The sequence below is a fragment of the Pseudoliparis swirei genome, chromosome 13 (genome assembly GCF_029220125.1).
Source record: "Pseudoliparis swirei isolate HS2019 ecotype Mariana Trench chromosome 13, NWPU_hadal_v1, whole genome shotgun sequence".
Classification (NCBI taxonomy): Eukaryota; Metazoa; Chordata; class Actinopteri; order Perciformes; family Liparidae; genus Pseudoliparis; species Pseudoliparis swirei.
The window spans coordinates 15,709,340-15,728,554 of NC_079400.1; the positions used below are offsets into that span (position 1 = coordinate 15,709,340).

Here is a 19,215-nt window from a genome sequence, read left to right on the forward strand (position 1 = left end):
CCTGTTTCCAACCAAAGACAGTAATCTTTGTTACTCCTGTCTGAGTCGTGCTATTGGGTCCACTCTAATAGCGTCGTGACATTAATTCAATTCAATTCAGTTTATTTGTATAACCCAATTTCACAAATTACAAATTTGTCTCGGAGTGCTTTACAATCTGTACACATAGACATCCCTGCCCCAAAACCTCACATCGGACCAGGAAAAACTCCCAAATAACCCTTCAGGGGGAAAAAAAGGGAAGAAACCTGCAGGAGAGCAACAGAGGAGGATCCATCTCCAGGATGGACAGAACAATAGATGTCATGTGTACAGAAGGACAGATTTAGAGTTAAAATACATTCAATGAATATGACAGAGTGTATGAATAGTTCATAGTAGGCATATTCCACGATGGAGACCTCCACGATCCATCAGGCAGATGGCGGTGTTGGAGGAGGAGTGGGCGGAGTCTCAACAGTGGGCGGAGTCTCAACAGGACAGTGGCGCAGTCAGGAGCAGGAATTCCACGACCCAGACCTCGACGATCCATCAGGCAGATAGGATCTATGCCGTCTCATAGGGTCCGATGACCCCATGAGACGTGAAGTCAAAAGGACTCCGGGGAGAAAGCAGAGTTAGTAACGTGTGATTGAGAGATGAAAATTCATATTTAAGGAGAGAAAAAAAGAGGAGATAGGTACTCAGTGCATCCTAAAACGTCCCCCGGCAGCTATAAGCCTATAGCAGCATATCAAGGGGCTGGACCAGGGCAAACCTGATTCAGCCCTAACTATAAGCTCTGTCAAAGAGGAAAGTCTTAAGTCTACTCTTAAACGAGGTGACTGTGTCTGCCTCCCGGACTGAAATTGGAAGCTGGTTCCATAAAAGAGGAGCTTGATAACTAAAGGCTCTGGCTCCCATTCTACTTTTTAAGACTCTAGGAACTACAAGTAGTCCCGCATTTAGTGAGCGTAGCTCTCTAGTGGGGCAATATGGTACGACAAGCTCCTTAAGATATGATGGTGCATCACCAATCAAGGCTTTGTACGTTAAGAGAAGAATTTTAAAAGTGATTCTTGATTTTACTGGGAGCCAGTGCAGAGCAGCTAGTGCAGGAGTGATGTGATCTCTTTTCTTAGTTTTAGTGAGAACACGAGCTGCAGCATTCTGGATCAACTGGAGGGACCTAAGAGATTTATTAGAGCAGCCTGATAATAAGGAGTTGCAGTAATCCAGTCTCGAAGTAACGAACGCGTGAACCAATTTTTCTGCATCTTTTTGAGACAAGATGTGCCTGATCTTTGAAATATTACGTAGATGAAAGAATGCAGTCCTTGAGATTTGCTTTACGTGGGAGTTAAAGGACAAGTCCCGATCAAAGATAATGCCAAGATTCTTTACAGTGGTGTTGGATGCTAGGGCAATGCCGTCTACAGAAACCACATCACCAGATAATTGATCTCTGAGGTGCTCAGGGCCGATTAAAATTACTTCGGTTTTGTCTGAGTTTAACATCAAGAAGTTGCAGGTCATCCATGTTTTTATGTCTTTAAGACATGCTTGAATTTTACCGAGTTGGTTGCTCTCCTCTGGTTTTATCGATAAATATAGTTGAGTATCATCTGCATAACAATGAAAGTTTATAGAGTGTTTCCTGATAATATTGCCCAAAGGAAGCATGTATAAAGTAAATAAAATTGGTCCAAGCACAGAACCTTGTGGAACTCCGTGATTAACGTTGGTGGTTATCGAGGCGTCATCCTTTACAAATACAAACTGAGATCGATCTGATAAATAGGATTTAAACCAAATTAGTGCCGTGCCTGAAATGCCAATCGACTGCTCCAGTCTCTGTAATAGGATGTCATGGTCAATGGTGTCGAATGCAGCACTAAGGTCTAACAAGACCAGGACAGAGAGGAGTCCTTTATCTGCTGCCATTAAGAGGTCATTTGTAATTTTCACCAGTGCTGTCTCGGTGCTGTGGTGTTTTCTAAATCCTGATTGAAATTTCTCAAATAAACTATTATGATGTAGAAAGTCGCACAACTGATTTGCGACCACTTTCTCAAGGATCTTGGAGAGGAAGGGAGGTTAGAGATCGGTCTGTAGTTAGCCAACACCTCTGGATCCAGAGTGGGCTTCTTCAGGAGAGGTTTAATAACAGCCACTTTGAAGGAGTGTGGTACGTGGCCTGTTAGCAGAGACACATTGATAATATCTAATAGAGAGCCGCCAATTAAAGGCAAAACGTCTTTAAGCAGCCTCGTCGGGATGGGGTCCAAGAGACAGGTAGACGTGTTCGAAGTAGAAACCGTTGAAGATAATTGGTCACGGTTGATGGGAGAAAAGCCCTCCAAATATACCAATCCAAAGACATTACCTTGTCTTTGGATTGGATTCAATGTATTGTCATTGCTAGAGTACAGGTACAGAGGCAGTTGCTGATTGTGCATTTGGTTTAGTTTCATCTCATTTATCCCAACCTGCAGCCAGTCCCCTCGCTCCTGTTTCCAGTCTCCCAGTCCTGCCTCCTCTCTAAATCTTAGGGTCTTTCCTCCTCCCCATTTGAGATGCAACGCCCTCTCCAACATGGGGAATGTCACAGATTGATCCCAACAACACGTACGGAGGCAGACGCCCACACGAAGCCAGCTTGGTCTTCCTCCTGCTCTGTGGCAGTATCAGCCCAGGTTCACCAGCATCTCTGTCCTCTAATTATTGGAGAGCCTTAACAATGCACAGTGAGGAGGTGGAGGAGGTGCAGGGGAGGGGAGGTAGGATGGTAGTAGTGATGCACATTAATGCAACAGGAGCCGTCCTGCTGCTGTGAACATGTCCTCATGTGTTGAAGCATCAGGAACTTATCCAGCTGACCCTGGCAGAGCTCTGACTCCCTTAGTTATTGTTGCTATGCCTGTCAAGCTTCACGTTGTAGCACACGATGATGATGATGATGGCAGACAAGGAGTCTGATATTTCACACACAAGCAGCTTTTAAAATCCAGCCGGAGTGTTAGCTGTGTGTTCGTCTGCAACCATTGTTGTTGTTGTTTCTCGTTTAACAGACGTAGCTACATTGGCACAGAGGCGTTTGTAACCTGTGTTTAGTTGAGGTCAATCAACTCCTGACAAACTGCCTGATGGATCGTGAAGGTCTCCATCGTGGAATATACCTACTATGAACTATTCATACACTGTCATATTCATTGAATGTATTTTAACTCTAAATCTGTCCTTCTGTACACATTACATCTATTGCACCTGTCCATCCTGGAGAGGGATCCTCCTCTGTTGCTCTCCTGAAGGTTTCTTCCCTTTTTTTCCCCTGAAGGGTTATTTGGGAGTTTTTCCTGATCCGATGTGAGGTTTTGGGGCAGGGATGTCTATGTGTACAGATTGTAAAGCACTCCGAGACAAATTTGTGAAATTGGGCTATACAAATAAACTGAATTGAATTGAATTGAAAATACATTATTTTAATCAGTGGGTCCCAAAAGCTGTAAAATGTACAAATAGCTCATTCCAGAGTTATTTAGCTTTCTCTTTTCATATGAATGGGAACGAGGCTGGACCGAGGGCTCGGAGCTAGTGTGCATGATCCATTAAGCAGAAGATGTGTTGTCATCATTCACAACCAGAGACTGTCGCTGGGTCGAGCTAAGAGTTCATCACAACGAGCACACGTTTACCATGTTCACCATCTCAGTGCGAATTGAACTAAACACAAATAACATCTGGGAATGATGGTCATTAGTTTTGCAGGAATGTATGTGCAAGGCCTCTTTTGGACCAGAGAGTCCTCCACCCGCCCCTGTAGACCAGCCACTGCCCTGGGGTACCATGCACATGTCTCACAAGGCTGAGGCCAGCGTGGCGGTCCACAGCTCATGTGTGGAGGTAATGCAACCCGGAGAGGGGCTGGGGGAATCCATCAAAGGGTTCATGCTCGGAATGGAAAAGAAGGTAGCTTTAATCATCTGCTTGGGTGAGACGTCAGCCGGTTGCTAGGTTACAGGTCAGCACACAGAAGCTTCTCATGTGATGCTGTGGAGATGCCTTGGTGTGCATAATATGTAAGCATGCAGAGATGTAATTTCAGTGAGATGCGATGATGTGATTGCAGAGCTCAACAATACTTAATAACCATGAAGATAATGCCGTGGAATCCCACCGTTGCTTTCTGAAAACATGAGCGCTCCACCACATCCTCCCTCACATGCATTTCATCCTGATCGACCTCCACACCGATCGTCTCGCTCAAGGGACTCTGTGTGCCTCCAAGAGGTGGAAGACCGACCGCTAGCACCTCTTTCTTGTTTCTTTCTCCCGGCTGAATCTCTCTTGGCTCCACTTCGGTGCTGTGGTTGCACTTCCTCACCACCTTGTCCTCCAAGCCTCACAACATTCACATTACACTCCCTCTGAGCGCTGAGGAATGTGAGGAATGTGAGGAATGTAAAGAATAAGCCTCACGAGCAGTCGCTTTCACAACAGGCGTGAAAAGCTGATAAATAGCACAACGTTGTCCCAGACTGTAATTCTGCGTGACCCACTCACGGGTCTGACCCACGGGAGGTGGGGTGGTCAGAATGTCCGGATCAGCTGCTCAATGCGCTGCAGAACAACTGGGGCTGGAGACTGAGCCAATTAGCTTTAACAGAGCTGATGAGTTGCTAATTAAATGTTTATCTGGAAATGGCATCTGTCGTAAATCAAGTGGCTGTTAGCGGCCTCCAATCTGGATTATCACCAGTAAGTGGGGTTGGGTCCTGCATGCAGGGAGATAAGCGGGTCGGAGAGAGGAACAGCCCGACTGTGAGGATGACTCATCATGATCTTCACGCGGGGACTCGTGTACCAACACACTGACAGCCTCTGTGACTGGGAGAATTACAGTTATTATGTTGCATTCATCATTGTGAACTTTAAACCTATTAAGCTATTCATTTTGAGAAATCAAAAGCCAATGATTACCTACTCTATTTAGATGGTAGATGTGTTTAAGGAATCAGTACAAGAACAGTGAGGAATAAGTCAAAAGAAGCTTTGTGTCTGGAGGACTCGGCAGGGGTCAGACATTGAGGGGTTCCCACAGACGTTCTCATTCATAAAAACATGAGAGGAATACACACATGTCCCTTTGTTTGTCTTCTCAGACCTTTTATCTTACAATAATTGGGTTTAACCCTCTGAAAGCCTTTTCAACCTCCTTGAGTTTGCTGGCCAGAAGTGAACAAATTACAGTGAATGAGTCGATCCACGCTCGGGTCAAATTAGGTCTGTCATCTGATTTATAAATGTTTAATATAGGTTTGCAAGTGTGGTGACCTGTAAAGGCATGCATACATATAGATGTATGTATGCCTTTACAGGAGGAAGTCTTGTGTTTTCAATTAATACTTCCAGGAAGATATTATAAATAGGAAATATTATAATGAATGTATTGTTGAATGTATTGTGAAGCATGAGGGAAAGACACTGTGTTCTGTTCTAACTGTATATTCAATATTGTTAACTGTACTCATCGGATCCTGACTGATGATTCTCCTCGAGCCCGGGGCCTCCAGGATTCTGGACCTTTTCAAGAAGGCTCTGAATGTGAGAGAGTCCCTCGTTTCCAGACCGCGGAGCCGACCTTGTGGATCCACCAGGAGGCTCAAACCTTAGTGAGCGCATGGAGCAACCCCCCACCCCCCCTTCAGCTCTGATTGGGTGGTAGATGATTAAATAAATACTATTTAATAAATATAAAGATATGTAATGCTTATTAATAATTCAGTTATGATTTATGAACCCATACATCAGTTAAACTAATGGTGGCTCATGGATAGATAGATAGATGGATACTTTATTAATCCCGAGGGAAATTTAGGTCATCCCGTAGCTTATACACTTAATTTAACTCACAAACATATATACACAAATCACAGTAGAATCACAGTAGAAAAACAATACACATAGGGAGAACATGTTCACAGGGGGTAGGGTGTATACAGATAATTACAGTGTGTGCAAAGTGATATAAATAGTACAGTCTGTGCAATGGGCTAGTATAGCCAGTAAAAAGATTAAAAAGATGGACAGTGGGATGGAAAAATAAAGAGCTGAGAAGAGGAGGGGAGACCGAGGTAGACTCATGCAGAGAAGTCCATCTCCCTCCCCCTCCCCTTCTGCGTGGCGTTGTAAAGTTGTATTGCCCTGGGGACAAAGGACTTCCTCAGCCTGTCCGATGAGCATGACAGTGACAGGAGTCTGCCACTGAAAATGCTCCTCTGTCCGTTAAGAGTACTGTGTAGTGGGTGGTGGTCATTGTCCAAGATGGTCAGCAGCCTACTCAATGTCCTTTTCTCCGCCACTGATGTTAGGCAGTCCAGTTCCATGCCAACAACAGCTCCTGCCCTTCTCACCAGCCTGTCTAGTCGCCCTGCATCCCTCTTCTTCATGCTGCCTCCCGAGCACACCACTGCATAAAAAAGGACGCTGGCAACAACAGACTGGTAAAACATGCGCAGGAGTTTGCTGCAGACATGGAAAGACCTCAGCCTCCTCAGGAAGTAGAGCCGGCTCTGACCCTTCTTATAGATGGCATCTATGTTGGCTGACCAGTCCAGTTTACTGTCCAGATGAACTCCCAAGTACTTGTAGGTGTTGACCACCTCCACACTGACACCCCCGATGGAGACTGGTAGCAGAGGAGGCTGAGACCTCCTAAAGTCCACCACCATCTCCTTGGTCTTGGTGGCGTTCAGCTGCAGGTGGTTATGCCTACACCACTGCACAAAGGTGTCCACCAGGCTCCTGTCCTCACCCTCCTGTCCATCCCTGATACATCCCACAACAGCAGAGTCATCAGAGAACTTCTGGATGTGGCACGACTCCGTGTTGTAGGTGAAGTCTGATGTGTACAGGGTAAACAGGACAGGTGAGAGTCCCCTGTGGAGCGCCGGTGCTGCACAACACAGTCTCAGATACGCAGTCTTTCAGCCTGACAAACTGTGGTCTCTCCGTCAGGTAGTCAGTGATCCAGGATACCAGTTGGGCGTTCACACCCATCTGCACGAGCTTGTCACTCAGTCGGAGGGGCTGGATGGTGTTGAAGGCACTGGAGAAATCAAAGAACATGATTCTCACAGCACCTTTCCCCTTGTCCAGATAAGAGTGAGCCCTGTGCATTAGCTAGACAATGGCATCTTCCACGCCCCCACCTTCTCCTGGTATGCAAACTGCAGCGGGTCAAGTGCATGGCGTATCTGAGGTCTGAGGTTGTGAAGCAGCACTCGCTCCATGGTCTTAGATATGTGTGATGTAAGAGCGACTGGCCTGAAGTCATTCAGCTCACTGGGGTGCGGCTTCTTCGGGAGCTATGCGTAAGCTATGAGCCACCATTAGTTTAACTGACGGGATTTAAGAGAAAATTTAAATCGAGGACGCCACACAGTTTTGGTAAAATAGGGAAAAGCTTTTAATTTTATATTAATCAAATACATCTTAATCTCAGAGTTGCTGAGGAGTCCTTCTGTACACACGCCTATTATTTCATAAACAAACAAATAAACTGATCAAGTTCTGTATAAATGGAATATGTATGAGATTAACTACATACTAAAATGCTCAAACAGAAAATAATAAACAAAACAATGAAAGGGATGAATAACGAATATGATGAGCTCTACAACGAATAACAAATAAATGTATGAAGCACCAGGAAAGGTTGTGAAAAGGCTTCTTATTAGTTTTATTTTAAATTAAATGTAGATATATGACTATTTTATTACCTGACATTAATTCATTTGTCCGAGGAACATCAAATGAAATATTATTGTTCCACCGATGGCTCTGATGTTTGAGTTCCTCTGAGGTATCTGCATCATGCTGGATGGTGCTGCTGGGCTGCAGCAGCTCATTTTCTTTCTCTGGTATCTGAGGAAGCTGCTCGTCTTCTTCATTGAGGTTCAGCTCGATCCGTTCTCCTCCGTCTCCAGCTCCCAGCAGGATGCCGAGTCATCAGATCTCCAGCGTCACAGATTCCTCTGACGGCTTCTCGCTTCATCTTCTTGAGGGGGGGGGACATCTTTTGGCAGGAAAGACACAAAAATCACTGTTGATTATTTAATATTACTATATTTTACACAAATTATTCCACAAACTTACACATTCTATTAAATTCTTCCATATTTGACCATCTCAGCTGCAGAACTTCACCCGATAGTTGGATATGAATTACTGAATAAAAGCTGATCAATTAAATCTAGAATGAATAAAATAACATAGATATACATTGGTATTATGATACAGACATATATAGATATATACAGTACATGTTTACCTATATGCATACTAAATTATTTGCTCGGATTAAACTCAACGTGTCCTGGGTGAGAGGCTCGCCATGGACAACGTCCTTCTTCCTCTTTACGTTACAGGTCGAGCCATTAACATCCACTTTATATGGCAGGAAAGTAGAAAGAAGTAGAGACAGAGTTGGTTATCATGGACATTACTATATATACAGGACTGTCTCAGAAAATTAGAATATTGTGATAAAGTTCTTTATTTTCTGTAATGCAATTAAAAAAACAAAAATGTCATGCATTCTGGATTCATTACAAATCAACTGAAATATTGCAAGCCTTTTATTCTTTTAATATTGCTGATTATGGCTTACAGCTTAAGAAAACTCTAAAATCCTATCTCATAAAATTTTAATATTTCCTCAGACCAAGTAAAAAAAAGATTTATAACAGCTGAGTGTTTGTCAAGGCTCAGGAAACCCTTGCAGGTGTTTCGAGTTAATTAGACAATTCAAGTGATTTGTTTAATACCCTACTAGTATACTTTTTCATGATATTCTAATATTTAGAGATAGGATATTTGAGTTTTCTTAAGCTGTAAGCCATAATCAGCAATAAATCAGAATAAAAGGCTTGCAATATTTCAGTTGATTTGTAATGAATACAGAATGCATGACATTTTTGTTTTTTAATTGCATTCCAGAAAATAAAGAACTTCATCACAATATTCTAATTTTCTGAGACAGTCCTGTATATGTATATATATATATATACATATATATATATTATATATATGTATATATATATATACAGTATATATATATATATTGTTTATTACAATTGTACAGTGTCTGTGTCCTCAGACATGTTTATAAACCATAAGGCGTCGTCATAAACCGTTTTGGCTCGGCCTTAAGGAAGGTCTGATGGTTCCTTCATTGGTTCCTAACTGGACTCACATGGTGAACCACACGGAGCCCTTGAGGTTCCTGAGGACTTAGGAACATGTTTATTAGTTCAGATTGTGTCACAGACCTTCAGTTGTATCAAGAGACTCGTGTGGCTGTTGCTACAGTGTTGTTCTGAATCCTCCCCCTCCTCGCTTTGTTGACCTGCCACCATGTTGACGTGCCGCCATGTAGACGTGTTGACGAGCCCTCGTGGCGCTCTGCTGTCCGGAGAGATGAGGTGAGGCCCGGCTGCTGGCGAGCGCTGCTCTGCTGTCACGTGACAGCCCTGAGCAGTACAAATGCACCGACTATTTTAATTGATCCCTTTACTTATTGCCTCCTATGTTTTATTATGTATAGTAATTTGGAAAATAAACCAGCATTATTGACTGTGTCATTAATGAAATGATAGAACAAGAATAAAGACACTTCTTGACCCTGTCTTGCTGTTTCTCCTACTGTAACAATAGTTGCTCCCGGCGCTTCACAGCAGCTCACTGCACCTAGAATGCTGAGGATGGTTTGAATGCAATAACTTATTAATTAAATTAAATAACTCTGAAATACACTTCTGTCCACACCACTACATTTCCATTTTAAAAGACATGTTTTGCTACACTGAGGAGTTATGAAACGCTCCAGTCGTTTTGATGTCTCATGAGTTTGGAGTCTTTGTAAAGATGATTTATTTGCTCAGTTTGCAGCAGCAGGTGAGACATGTGTCTCCTCTTCACTCGTCTGCAGCTTGATACTGTTCAGCTGTGTGGTGGAAGACTCTTTCAACATCACATGTTACATTTAGCTGATGCTTAAAGAGACTTACAATCATGTTACATTCATACACAGTAGACACAGCTACAGGGAGACACTCGGGTTAAGAGCCTCACCCAAGGACACATGGTCTAGGGCGGGGGATTGAACCGGCAACCCCCTGATTGAAACACAGACCTGCTGACCACTGGCTCACAGTGGCCCAGCCAACATGTTCTGTTGACTTGTTTGATTATTTGTCACCAGCATCGTTGGCGGGGAAAATGAATACTTCTACGCAGAATTAAACTTTCTATATTTCTCCGTGACATTTATTTTTATTTATGTATCCATTAACAGTTTACCGAGGGCGGGGCTCTTCCAATCATGATGGGCAACGTGCAGGGACAGCGACATAATAGGATGATGCCAATTTTAGTACATTTTTTTAATTAATTTTTTAGTGACACAGTATCACCTCAAACTATCACTATATATATATATATATGTTTGTATATATATATATATATATATATATATATGTATATTTGCCGACACCTGATGTACATTTGATTAAAATATAGCAGTAACGTAACAGAAACGCTGTCAAACGGTTCTCTGGTGTGGTGGCTGACTTCAGACCAGTTTCTGAAACCAAAACGTTTACTACTTGAAGGCCTTGAAGACATTTCCACTTGCTGCAGCTTCATCTACAGAGTGCAGGCGTTTTGTTAAACAAGCAGCGTACTGTAAGGAACTGAAATAGATTTTTCTATTGAAACCGATGTATAATGTTTCTTCGCAGGAGCGCAGCTTGTGTCAGTGGAAGCTCAGAGAGTTTGACGGAAGAGCAGCTTAGTGAAGGTTCCACTGAGGCTGCTGCTGAGTGGGACCTGATGAGCTGTCAGTGTCCGTGCTGCTATGGATTGGAGCAAACTACGAGATGCTTCAGCTATTGACATTGATGTACTCATTTATAGATCTGTCTGCACATTCCCACATCTCAGTATGCATTTAGTGATTTTTTTAGACATTTACAAATCCCATTACTCACACACACACACATTTGCAAATAGTTTTGCTAGAATTATGTCCCCATAGAAAATACATTTATGTTTTCACCAAAGCCGAGCCATGTTAGAGCTCTCTATGAGAAAGAGGACATTGAAGCCGCTTTGCTTCTTTGTTAGTCTAAACTATCCTCATAATGTAGCTGCAAAACTTCCTGAGTATCCAAATTGAAAATGTCTTTCTATTTCAGATTCAGTAATTACTCTCTGACAGCTCCGCCTGGACCGTTAGAGCAAGGCGCAAATGGGAAACTAAAGATGCTGCAAATTCAATTTTCAACCAACAAAATAAGTCGTCTGCCCCTGGATCATGTTTTGCTTTAAAAGTGTAAAAATGGAAAAGATGGCGAATGCAGTACATTGTTAAAGAAATGTGTGCCATATGAGAAAAAGAAAAGTTTGAAAGTTGCTGATTATTGTTTGGAAAGCCTGTTCTTGGCCAGTTTCCTCTCCTCCCTCAGCTGAAGGCTGGCAGTACGTGTCCCATGCTACTGCAGCCTACCGCTCATGCAGCCGTTGCTCTCCCCTCTATAGATTCTTTTTGATTGCAGACTAAAATGTTCATTTAAATGCTGATGGGCTTCAAGATCAGTGTAAATTGGAAAACCAAACATATTCCCGCTTTTCTCTTGTCTGTTTATGGAGGAGTGCTTTTGCAGGCGCCGTTGTTTGCTGTGAGAATTGTCGGTCGCACTCTTGGATTTCCATGAATTTAAAGAAATTGACCGACCAGCATTAAAGTCAAACATATTAATTCAGATGTCAAATTGAAGCACTGCCCCGGCCAACACTGGTACCACATATCATGATGAAAGTGACATCCTGTCAGATAAGCTGTATGACCCCCACCTCGGCCAAATCAAACCTCTGCAGTTGGTGGACTGGATACGTAATGACATAAATAATCTTCTGAGGCAGAGCTGTTCTAGAGGAAGATATAATCTCATTGTGTTACACCCCAGTGGGTAGGTAGAAAAATGACTTTTGGGTCAGTGGTTAGCAGGTCCGTATTTCAACCAGAGTTTTAGCAGATAGATCCCACTCACGGCCCGCCCTAGTCCAGTCCATTCAATTCAGTTCATTTGGTACCCAAAATCACAAATTACAAATTTGCCCAAATAAACAGAAAAGGCATCAGCATGGGGCAGGGGGCAAGGCCACGGAGGCAGGACGCATCGCGAAAGAAGCCCGACCAATGAGGCCGGGCCTCGAGGCATGAGGCACAGAGAAGGAGACCAGGTTGTTACTTCTAGACTGGATTACTGCAACTCCTTATTATCAGGCTGCTCTAATAAATCTCTAAGGTCTTAGGAAAAAAACTGAATTGAAAATTGAATTAGGTCCCTTAAGTTGATCCAGAATGCTGCAGCTCATGTACTCACTAAAACTAAGAACAGAGATCACATCACTCCTGTATTAGCTGCTCTGCACTGGATCCCTGTAAAATCAAGAATCACTTTAAAAATGTTTATCTTCAACTACAAAGCCTAGATTGGTGATGCTCAATCATAACATAAAGAGCTTGTAGTACCATATTGCCCCACTCGAGAGCTTGTAGTACCATACTGCCCCACTAGAGAGCTGCGCTCATTGAATGCGGGGCTACTTGTGGTTCCTAGAGTCTTAAAGAGTAGGATGGAGCCAGAGCCTTCAGGTACAAGCTCCTCTTTTATGGAACCAGCTCCACCTTCAGTCCTGGAGGCAGACACAGTCACCTCATGTAGAGTAGACTGAAGACTTTCCTCTTGATAGTCTTATAGTTTGGGCTGAATCAGGTTCACCTGGTCCAGACTAGGCTTATAAACTGCTGGGGATGTTTTAGGATACACTGAGCACCTTTCTCCTCTTCTCTCTCTCCTTATGGGTGATTTTTCATCTCTCGATTGTTCATTATACTGATAATTGATAATATTGCCCAAAGGAAGCATATATAATGTAAATAAAATTGGTCCAAACACAGAACCTTGTGGAATTCCGTGACTAATGTTGGTGGTTATCGAGGCTTCATCGTTTACAAATACAAACTGAGATCGATCTGATGAATACGATTTGAACCAACTTAGTGCGGTGCCTGAAATACCAATCGACTGATTCAGTCTCTGTAATAGGATGTCATGGTCAATAGTGTCGAACACAGCACTAAGGTCTAACAAGACCAGTACAGAGATGAATCCTTTATCAGCACTAAGGTCTAACGAGACCTGTACAGAGATGAGTCCTTTATCAGCACTAAGGTCTAACAAGACCAGTACAGAGATGAGTCTTCTATCAGCACTAAGGTCTAACAAGACCAGTACAGAGATGAGTCCTCTCAGCACTAAGGTCTAACAAGACAAGTACAGAGATGAGTCCTTTATCAGCACGTAGGTCTAATAAGACCAGTACAGAGATGAGTCTTCTATCAGCACTAAGGTCTAACAAGACCAGTACATAGATGAGTCCTCGATCAGCACTAAGGTCTAACAAGACCAGTACAGAGATGAGTCCTTTATCAGCACTTAGGTCTAATAAGACCAGTACAGAGATGAGTCTTCTATCAGCACTAAGGTCTAACAAGACCAGTACATAGATGAGTCCTCGATCAGCACTAAGATCTAAAAAGACCAGTACAGCGATGAACCCTTTATCAGCACTTAGGTCGAACAAGACCAGTACAGAGATGAGTCCTTTATCAGCACTAAGGTCTAACAAGACCAGTACAGAGATGAGTCCTCTATCAGCACTAAGGTGTAACAAGACCAGTACAGAGATGAGTCCTAACCCTGTCATGTCTCGGTGGTGTTTTCTAAATGACTGAAACTCCTCAAATAAACTATTAGATGTAGAAAGTCACACAACTGGTGTGAGACTACTTCCTCAAGGACCTTAGAGAGGAAGGGAGGTTAGAGATCGGTCTGTAGTTAGCCAACACCTCTGGATCCAGAGCGGCTTTTTCAGGAGAGGTTTAAGTACAGCTACTTTGAAGGAATGTGGTACAGGATGTTATCAAAGACACATTGATCATATCTAATAGAGAGCTGTCAATTAAAGGCAGACCGTCTTTAAGCAGCCTCGTCGGGATGGAGTCCAATAGACGTGTTAGAAGTAGAAACCCGTTGAAGACAATTGGTCTAGGTTGATGGAGAAAGCCATCCAAATTCACATCAGGGCATACAGCATTTCCCCCCAGAAAGTCTTCCAGTTATCTATGTAGCCCACATCGTCTGCCTTGCACCGCCTCGACAGCCACACTCAAAAAAACGATTCAAGCCCTTCTTAGAGGTGACACATTTAAATATTGTTTGATACATTTAAATAAATCAATTACAAAACGAAGATATTTATATTGAATGGGTGTAACACAAAATGTAGGAATACTTTCATTTATTAGATTTATTTAGGTTACACTCACAAAAACGATTCAAGCCCTTCTTCGAGGTGACACATTTAAATATTGTTTGATACATTTAAATAAATCAATTACAAAAATAGATATTTATATTTAATGGGTGTAACACAAAATGTTTGAATACTTTCATTTATTAGATTTATTTAGGTTAGATGGTGTGCATATCAACTCAAAATAAATGTGTTTCATTGAGGACTACCCTTTGCGCATGCGCCAGCTGAGAATCAGTTGTTTACATGAGGTGAAGATACTTTCAGGGCTGTACGGTGGTGTAGTGGCTAGCACTGTCGCCTCAAAGCCAGAGGTCCGTGGGTTCAATTCCCAGTCGGGGTGTTCCTTTCTGTGTGGATTTTGCATATTTTGTAAGTTAGTTAGTTTATATTTTGAGTTGGACAAACACAAATTAATTTAATTTAATGAATATCGTTATTTTATTTTAGATGTATTTGATACAGATGAGTTGGAGTTGGACTAACTTAATTACATTTTATTGCACTGATGTGCTAAATTTGAGTTGGAGTTGCATATAATTATTGGATGGAAAACCTGCCAACAATTTAATTGAGTTCATCCAATGAGTCATTTCTTTGAGTGCAGCGGTTGAATGACGACATGCGGCTGTCCATGTCATCACTGATCACATTGGGGAGAGGACTAGAGAAGAGTCCGACATGGTCTTGGCATAAGTACATACCGATTCCACATTAATTTTTAGTTACCTCCGACTGGCGTAGTTGGGGGCATGCTAACTGATGTAGCTAATGTCTGAGCTTCGATGGTGTGGAGCCGTGCATCTAACCCACTGAGAACTGCCTCCAACCTTGCTCAAGGACACATCGCCGACCTGTTAAAAATATTAGTCAAACTGCTTAAAAGTGCAAGATCCAAGATCGGGTGCATTTTGATTGCCTCTCAATAGCTCTCACTATGCCGACAGGAAGCCAGTGGCTCATCGCTAACGGTGCTAACAGCACTTAGTGCAATCAGCTAAAGTGCTGACAGAGCTAACCGTGTTTACCTGAGCAGTCGGCACTGTCGGTCCGGAAGGTGTTATCAGCTGTGATTGCCATATGAGAGCAGTGCAGAGCAGCAGCTGTGAGATAACTTCATTTCTATGCAAAGCAAAACCTACAGTACAAACTGCCGACCTGCAACTTCCGAATGTACGGACCGAAAGATAATTTGTACTGCCCCAAACAGCTTCGCAACAAATTTTCTGAAGACATTGTTACTCTGGATGGGACTGCAGTGCCACAGGAAGTCATTTTGGAGTTATCTTTGATCACAATATATCCTTTTAATTAACTTCATTTACATAGCATTGCTCATCTATTTGTTAATGCGAGACCAAATTTTTGCAATACCTTATTATACGGCTGCTCTAATAAGTTGCAGCTATAAACATGTAATAGTCAAATTGTAAATCCTTCTCCTCATGTACAACGCATTGATTGGTGATGCACCATCATAATAATGTATAATAATTACCTATCCTTTATTGATCCTCGTGGGGATGTTCTCTGCATTTGACCCATCATTATGTATTAGCGCCCAGGGAGCGACTGGTGGTTCAGGGTCTTGCTCAAGGACAATTCGACATGCAACTATGGGAGAGTGGGGAACGAACCAGGGACATTGTGGTTACGGGAGGACCACTCTCCCCACATAGATACAGCTGACCCTCTCGAGGAGCGATAATACCCTATCAAGAGATCTGCACTAACTAAATGCAGGTTTACTTGTAGTTCCTAGCTTTAAAAAGCAGAACAGAGGCCAGAGCCTTCAGGTATCAAGCTCCTCCTCTTTGATGGAACCAGCTTCACCTTCAGTCCTGGAGGCAGACACAGTCACCTCATGTAGAATAGACTGAAGACTTTCCTCTTGTTAAGTTAGTGATGGCTCAGTTGAGCCTTAAACCAGCTCTTACTCTCGGCCTAGACTGCCAGGAGACTTCCCATGATGCACTGATCTCCTCTCTCCTCCCCCTCTCCATACACATTCTTATCCCATTAATGAATTTTACAAACTTGACTTGTCTCTCCTGTAGTTTTCTGCTTTCTCATCTCTCTCCTCTCTCCGCTGTGGCTTTCTGCAGGTATTTCTACCTCTGGAGCTGTATAGTCTAGATCTCCGATTGAAAGCTCTTGCTCAACACCTTCTTGTATAGTAATTATTATTATCTAACCTAACCAGTCGAGGCCGATGGCTGCCCACCCAGAGCCCGATTCTGCTCAAGGTTTTCTGCCTGTCTAAGGTTTTTTTCTTCTTGCTACCGTTGCTAAGTGCACGTTCATGGTGAAAATGTTTGGGTCTCTGTAAATAATATTATGAAATGCCCTAAGATAACTTCTATTCTACAATTTAATGAATTTCATGTTCCACAGACCTCTAAAAACCTCAACTTTAACCTTAAGTTCAGGCTTGTCCTTTTGGCCCGTAAATGACCAAATCAGTGAAAAACATCTGCATATTGTGTCCGACCAACAGTTAACTTTGATTACTTTTCACAATGATGGCAAGGTTTCCTTTATCTTAACAAAGCAGTTTGTGTTGGCGAGGTTGATGTGTGACTTCATCTGACCAATGGGACTCCAGGTAAGTAAAGCACTGGTAAATTGGTAGTTACCTATCACGCAGTCCTTTGAAGTAAAAACAGACACAGAGATCTCTCAAGGAACCATATTGAATGTTTAGAAAAATATGGATGGTTTATTTGACCCTTATGGAACACAGTCTACATCCAAATATGAACAGTGGTATATCTGTTATCAACAACACATTCATTCGCTTCTCTTCCTACAGTTTTGCAAAGACACACACAGTATAGTATTAATACTGTCAAATACTTGGTTAAGTGGGTTTCTATTCTGAAGGAACGAAACAGTGATGATTTATAGTAGTTTTTTTAGGAATCTATTGAAAACAGACAGTCTAATACAAAGTCCATCCAGTACAGACTTGTCCATAATACTGCTTCTAGAATAGCATATTTACAATCTACTGGAAGCAACAAAAAAAACTGCCATCCCTATTCAAACTCAAAAAAGGAATCATAAACAAAACAGAATATATTTTATTGATTGTGCTTTGTAACCCACAAAACTAGTTCATTTTTAGAAATGGAACATCTGTCAGGCACCAAATAGAAGTGCGAATAAACATCCATTTCAATTTCTCTCATTGAGATTCACAACAGCTATGAGTCGGACAGGGAGTACAAATGGTTGTTTTTTTATTAATTTATTTATATATTTATAAAGTTATTACAGGGTCAACCTGGGTCATCTCCTGTGGTGGCATTGTGTTGCTCAGCAGAAGTCACAGAGGAGTCGCTCTGTGTGTTTAACCATGCAAAAGCCCTTTAAGATTCGCCAGAAAAGGTCACAGGATAGATTTGTTGGACAAAGGGTGGCAATAGACACAGTCAGTGTTTTTTCACTAAAACATACACAGAATGAGGCTGTAGCCTGTGGATGAAAAGGGTAATCAAGACAGTGTAAATAATAGGCAAGTTAGCTGGATAACAGCAGACTCCCCACAACCTTCTCTGGCTTCAGATCTAACTGGGCCAGTGTCTGCAGTGTACAGTGTAGCGCGTTTTCCCGGTCTCTCACTGTAAGCTAGTGGATGTTCTTGGTCCTGGAATCTCTGACTGACTCAAAGACGGTGATTTGGCCACCACCCTACTCTAAAAGAAGGCCAGTGTACCCTTGTACTTCTAACAACCCCTTCCCCTGGCACACACAGTGCTCTTCCATTCAGTTCAGGGAGTCCTTCGCTGCCCTCAAACCGTCACCTCAGTCTTGCTACCTGTGCGGTAGTGCTGTGGGTGTTGTTGCTGCTGGTGGTGTGGTGGGACATAGTGGAGCTGTTCCATTGTGTGAGTCCGTCTGGAGGCAAACACCTGCCTCTTTGTTGCTGTCTGGTTCATGGTTAAAGTGTTGGAGTGCCCAGTGCTTCCTGCTCCCGGCGCCCCGCTGCCGCCGCCATTGTTAGCAGCACTGGGATGTGAGTGCATTTTGCTCATCTTGTAGCGATCCATAAGCGGCGTGGTGGGTACGAACACATCTGTGTGGGAGATGGCGCGTGATATTGACTTGTCGCTGCCACGAAACCCGCCAGAGACGCTGCTCACCATGCCGCGCTTCAGCGACATCATCAACTTGTCCGGCGAGAGCAGAGGATCCTGGGATAGGAGGCGGTCTTGTGAGTACAGGCGGTCTTGTGAATAGAGTCGGTCTTGAGAGTAGTGGCGGTCTTTTGAGTACAGGTGATCCTGCGACATGAGTCGGTCCTTGGAGTATATGCGGTCCTTGGAGTACAGACGATCTTGGGAGGTGTGGCGGTCCTGTGGAAGAAGACGCTCCTGGGATCGAAGGCGTTCAGCAGACAGGAGCTGCTCGTCTGAGAGGATCCTGTCCCCGTATGGGGACATACCATTCGAAGACATGCTGTAATCCTGCTGTGGGTCTCTTTCTGGGGACAGGTCGCGGTCCTGGGACATGGCCCTCTGGACGCGACGGGGCCTCTGCCTTTGCTGAGACTGTTGCTGTGAGGCCTGGGCAGAGCCTTGGGAGATGGAGGACTGTGGGGGCTGGCTCTGGAGCTGCTGCTGCTGCTGCGGTTCCCGGTGCTGTTAAGCAAAAGATGAATGAGGTGAGTCATTCACAAGCTGAGGGGTAAACAGCTCTGCCGCCCACCACCGCCGGAAGAAGAAAAACACCAGCTATAGCTTCTAACAAATTCAAATCTGGAGACTCAGAGATAGCATTGCTTTGCCT

At 43.2% G+C, this 19,215-nt stretch overlaps 1 protein-coding gene across 3 annotated transcripts in view; it reads right to left on the reverse strand.

Moving 5' to 3' along the window:
- Positions 1-17,103: 17,103 nt before the first annotated feature.
- The window catches only part of LOC130204049 (protein shisa-6-like), a 55,137-nt gene continuing 53,025 nt past the window's right edge, over positions 17,104-19,215 (reverse strand). For 2 of the 3 annotated variants that reach the window (XM_056430537.1, XM_056430539.1), the window contains one exon: positions 17,104-19,067. In XM_056430537.1, coding sequence (XP_056286512.1) covers positions 18,219-19,067 — 849 coding nt within the window. In that variant the 3' untranslated portion in view covers positions 17,104-18,218. The remainder of the gene's footprint in view (positions 19,068-19,215) is intronic. The other variant, XM_056430538.1, reaches the window with a different exon arrangement.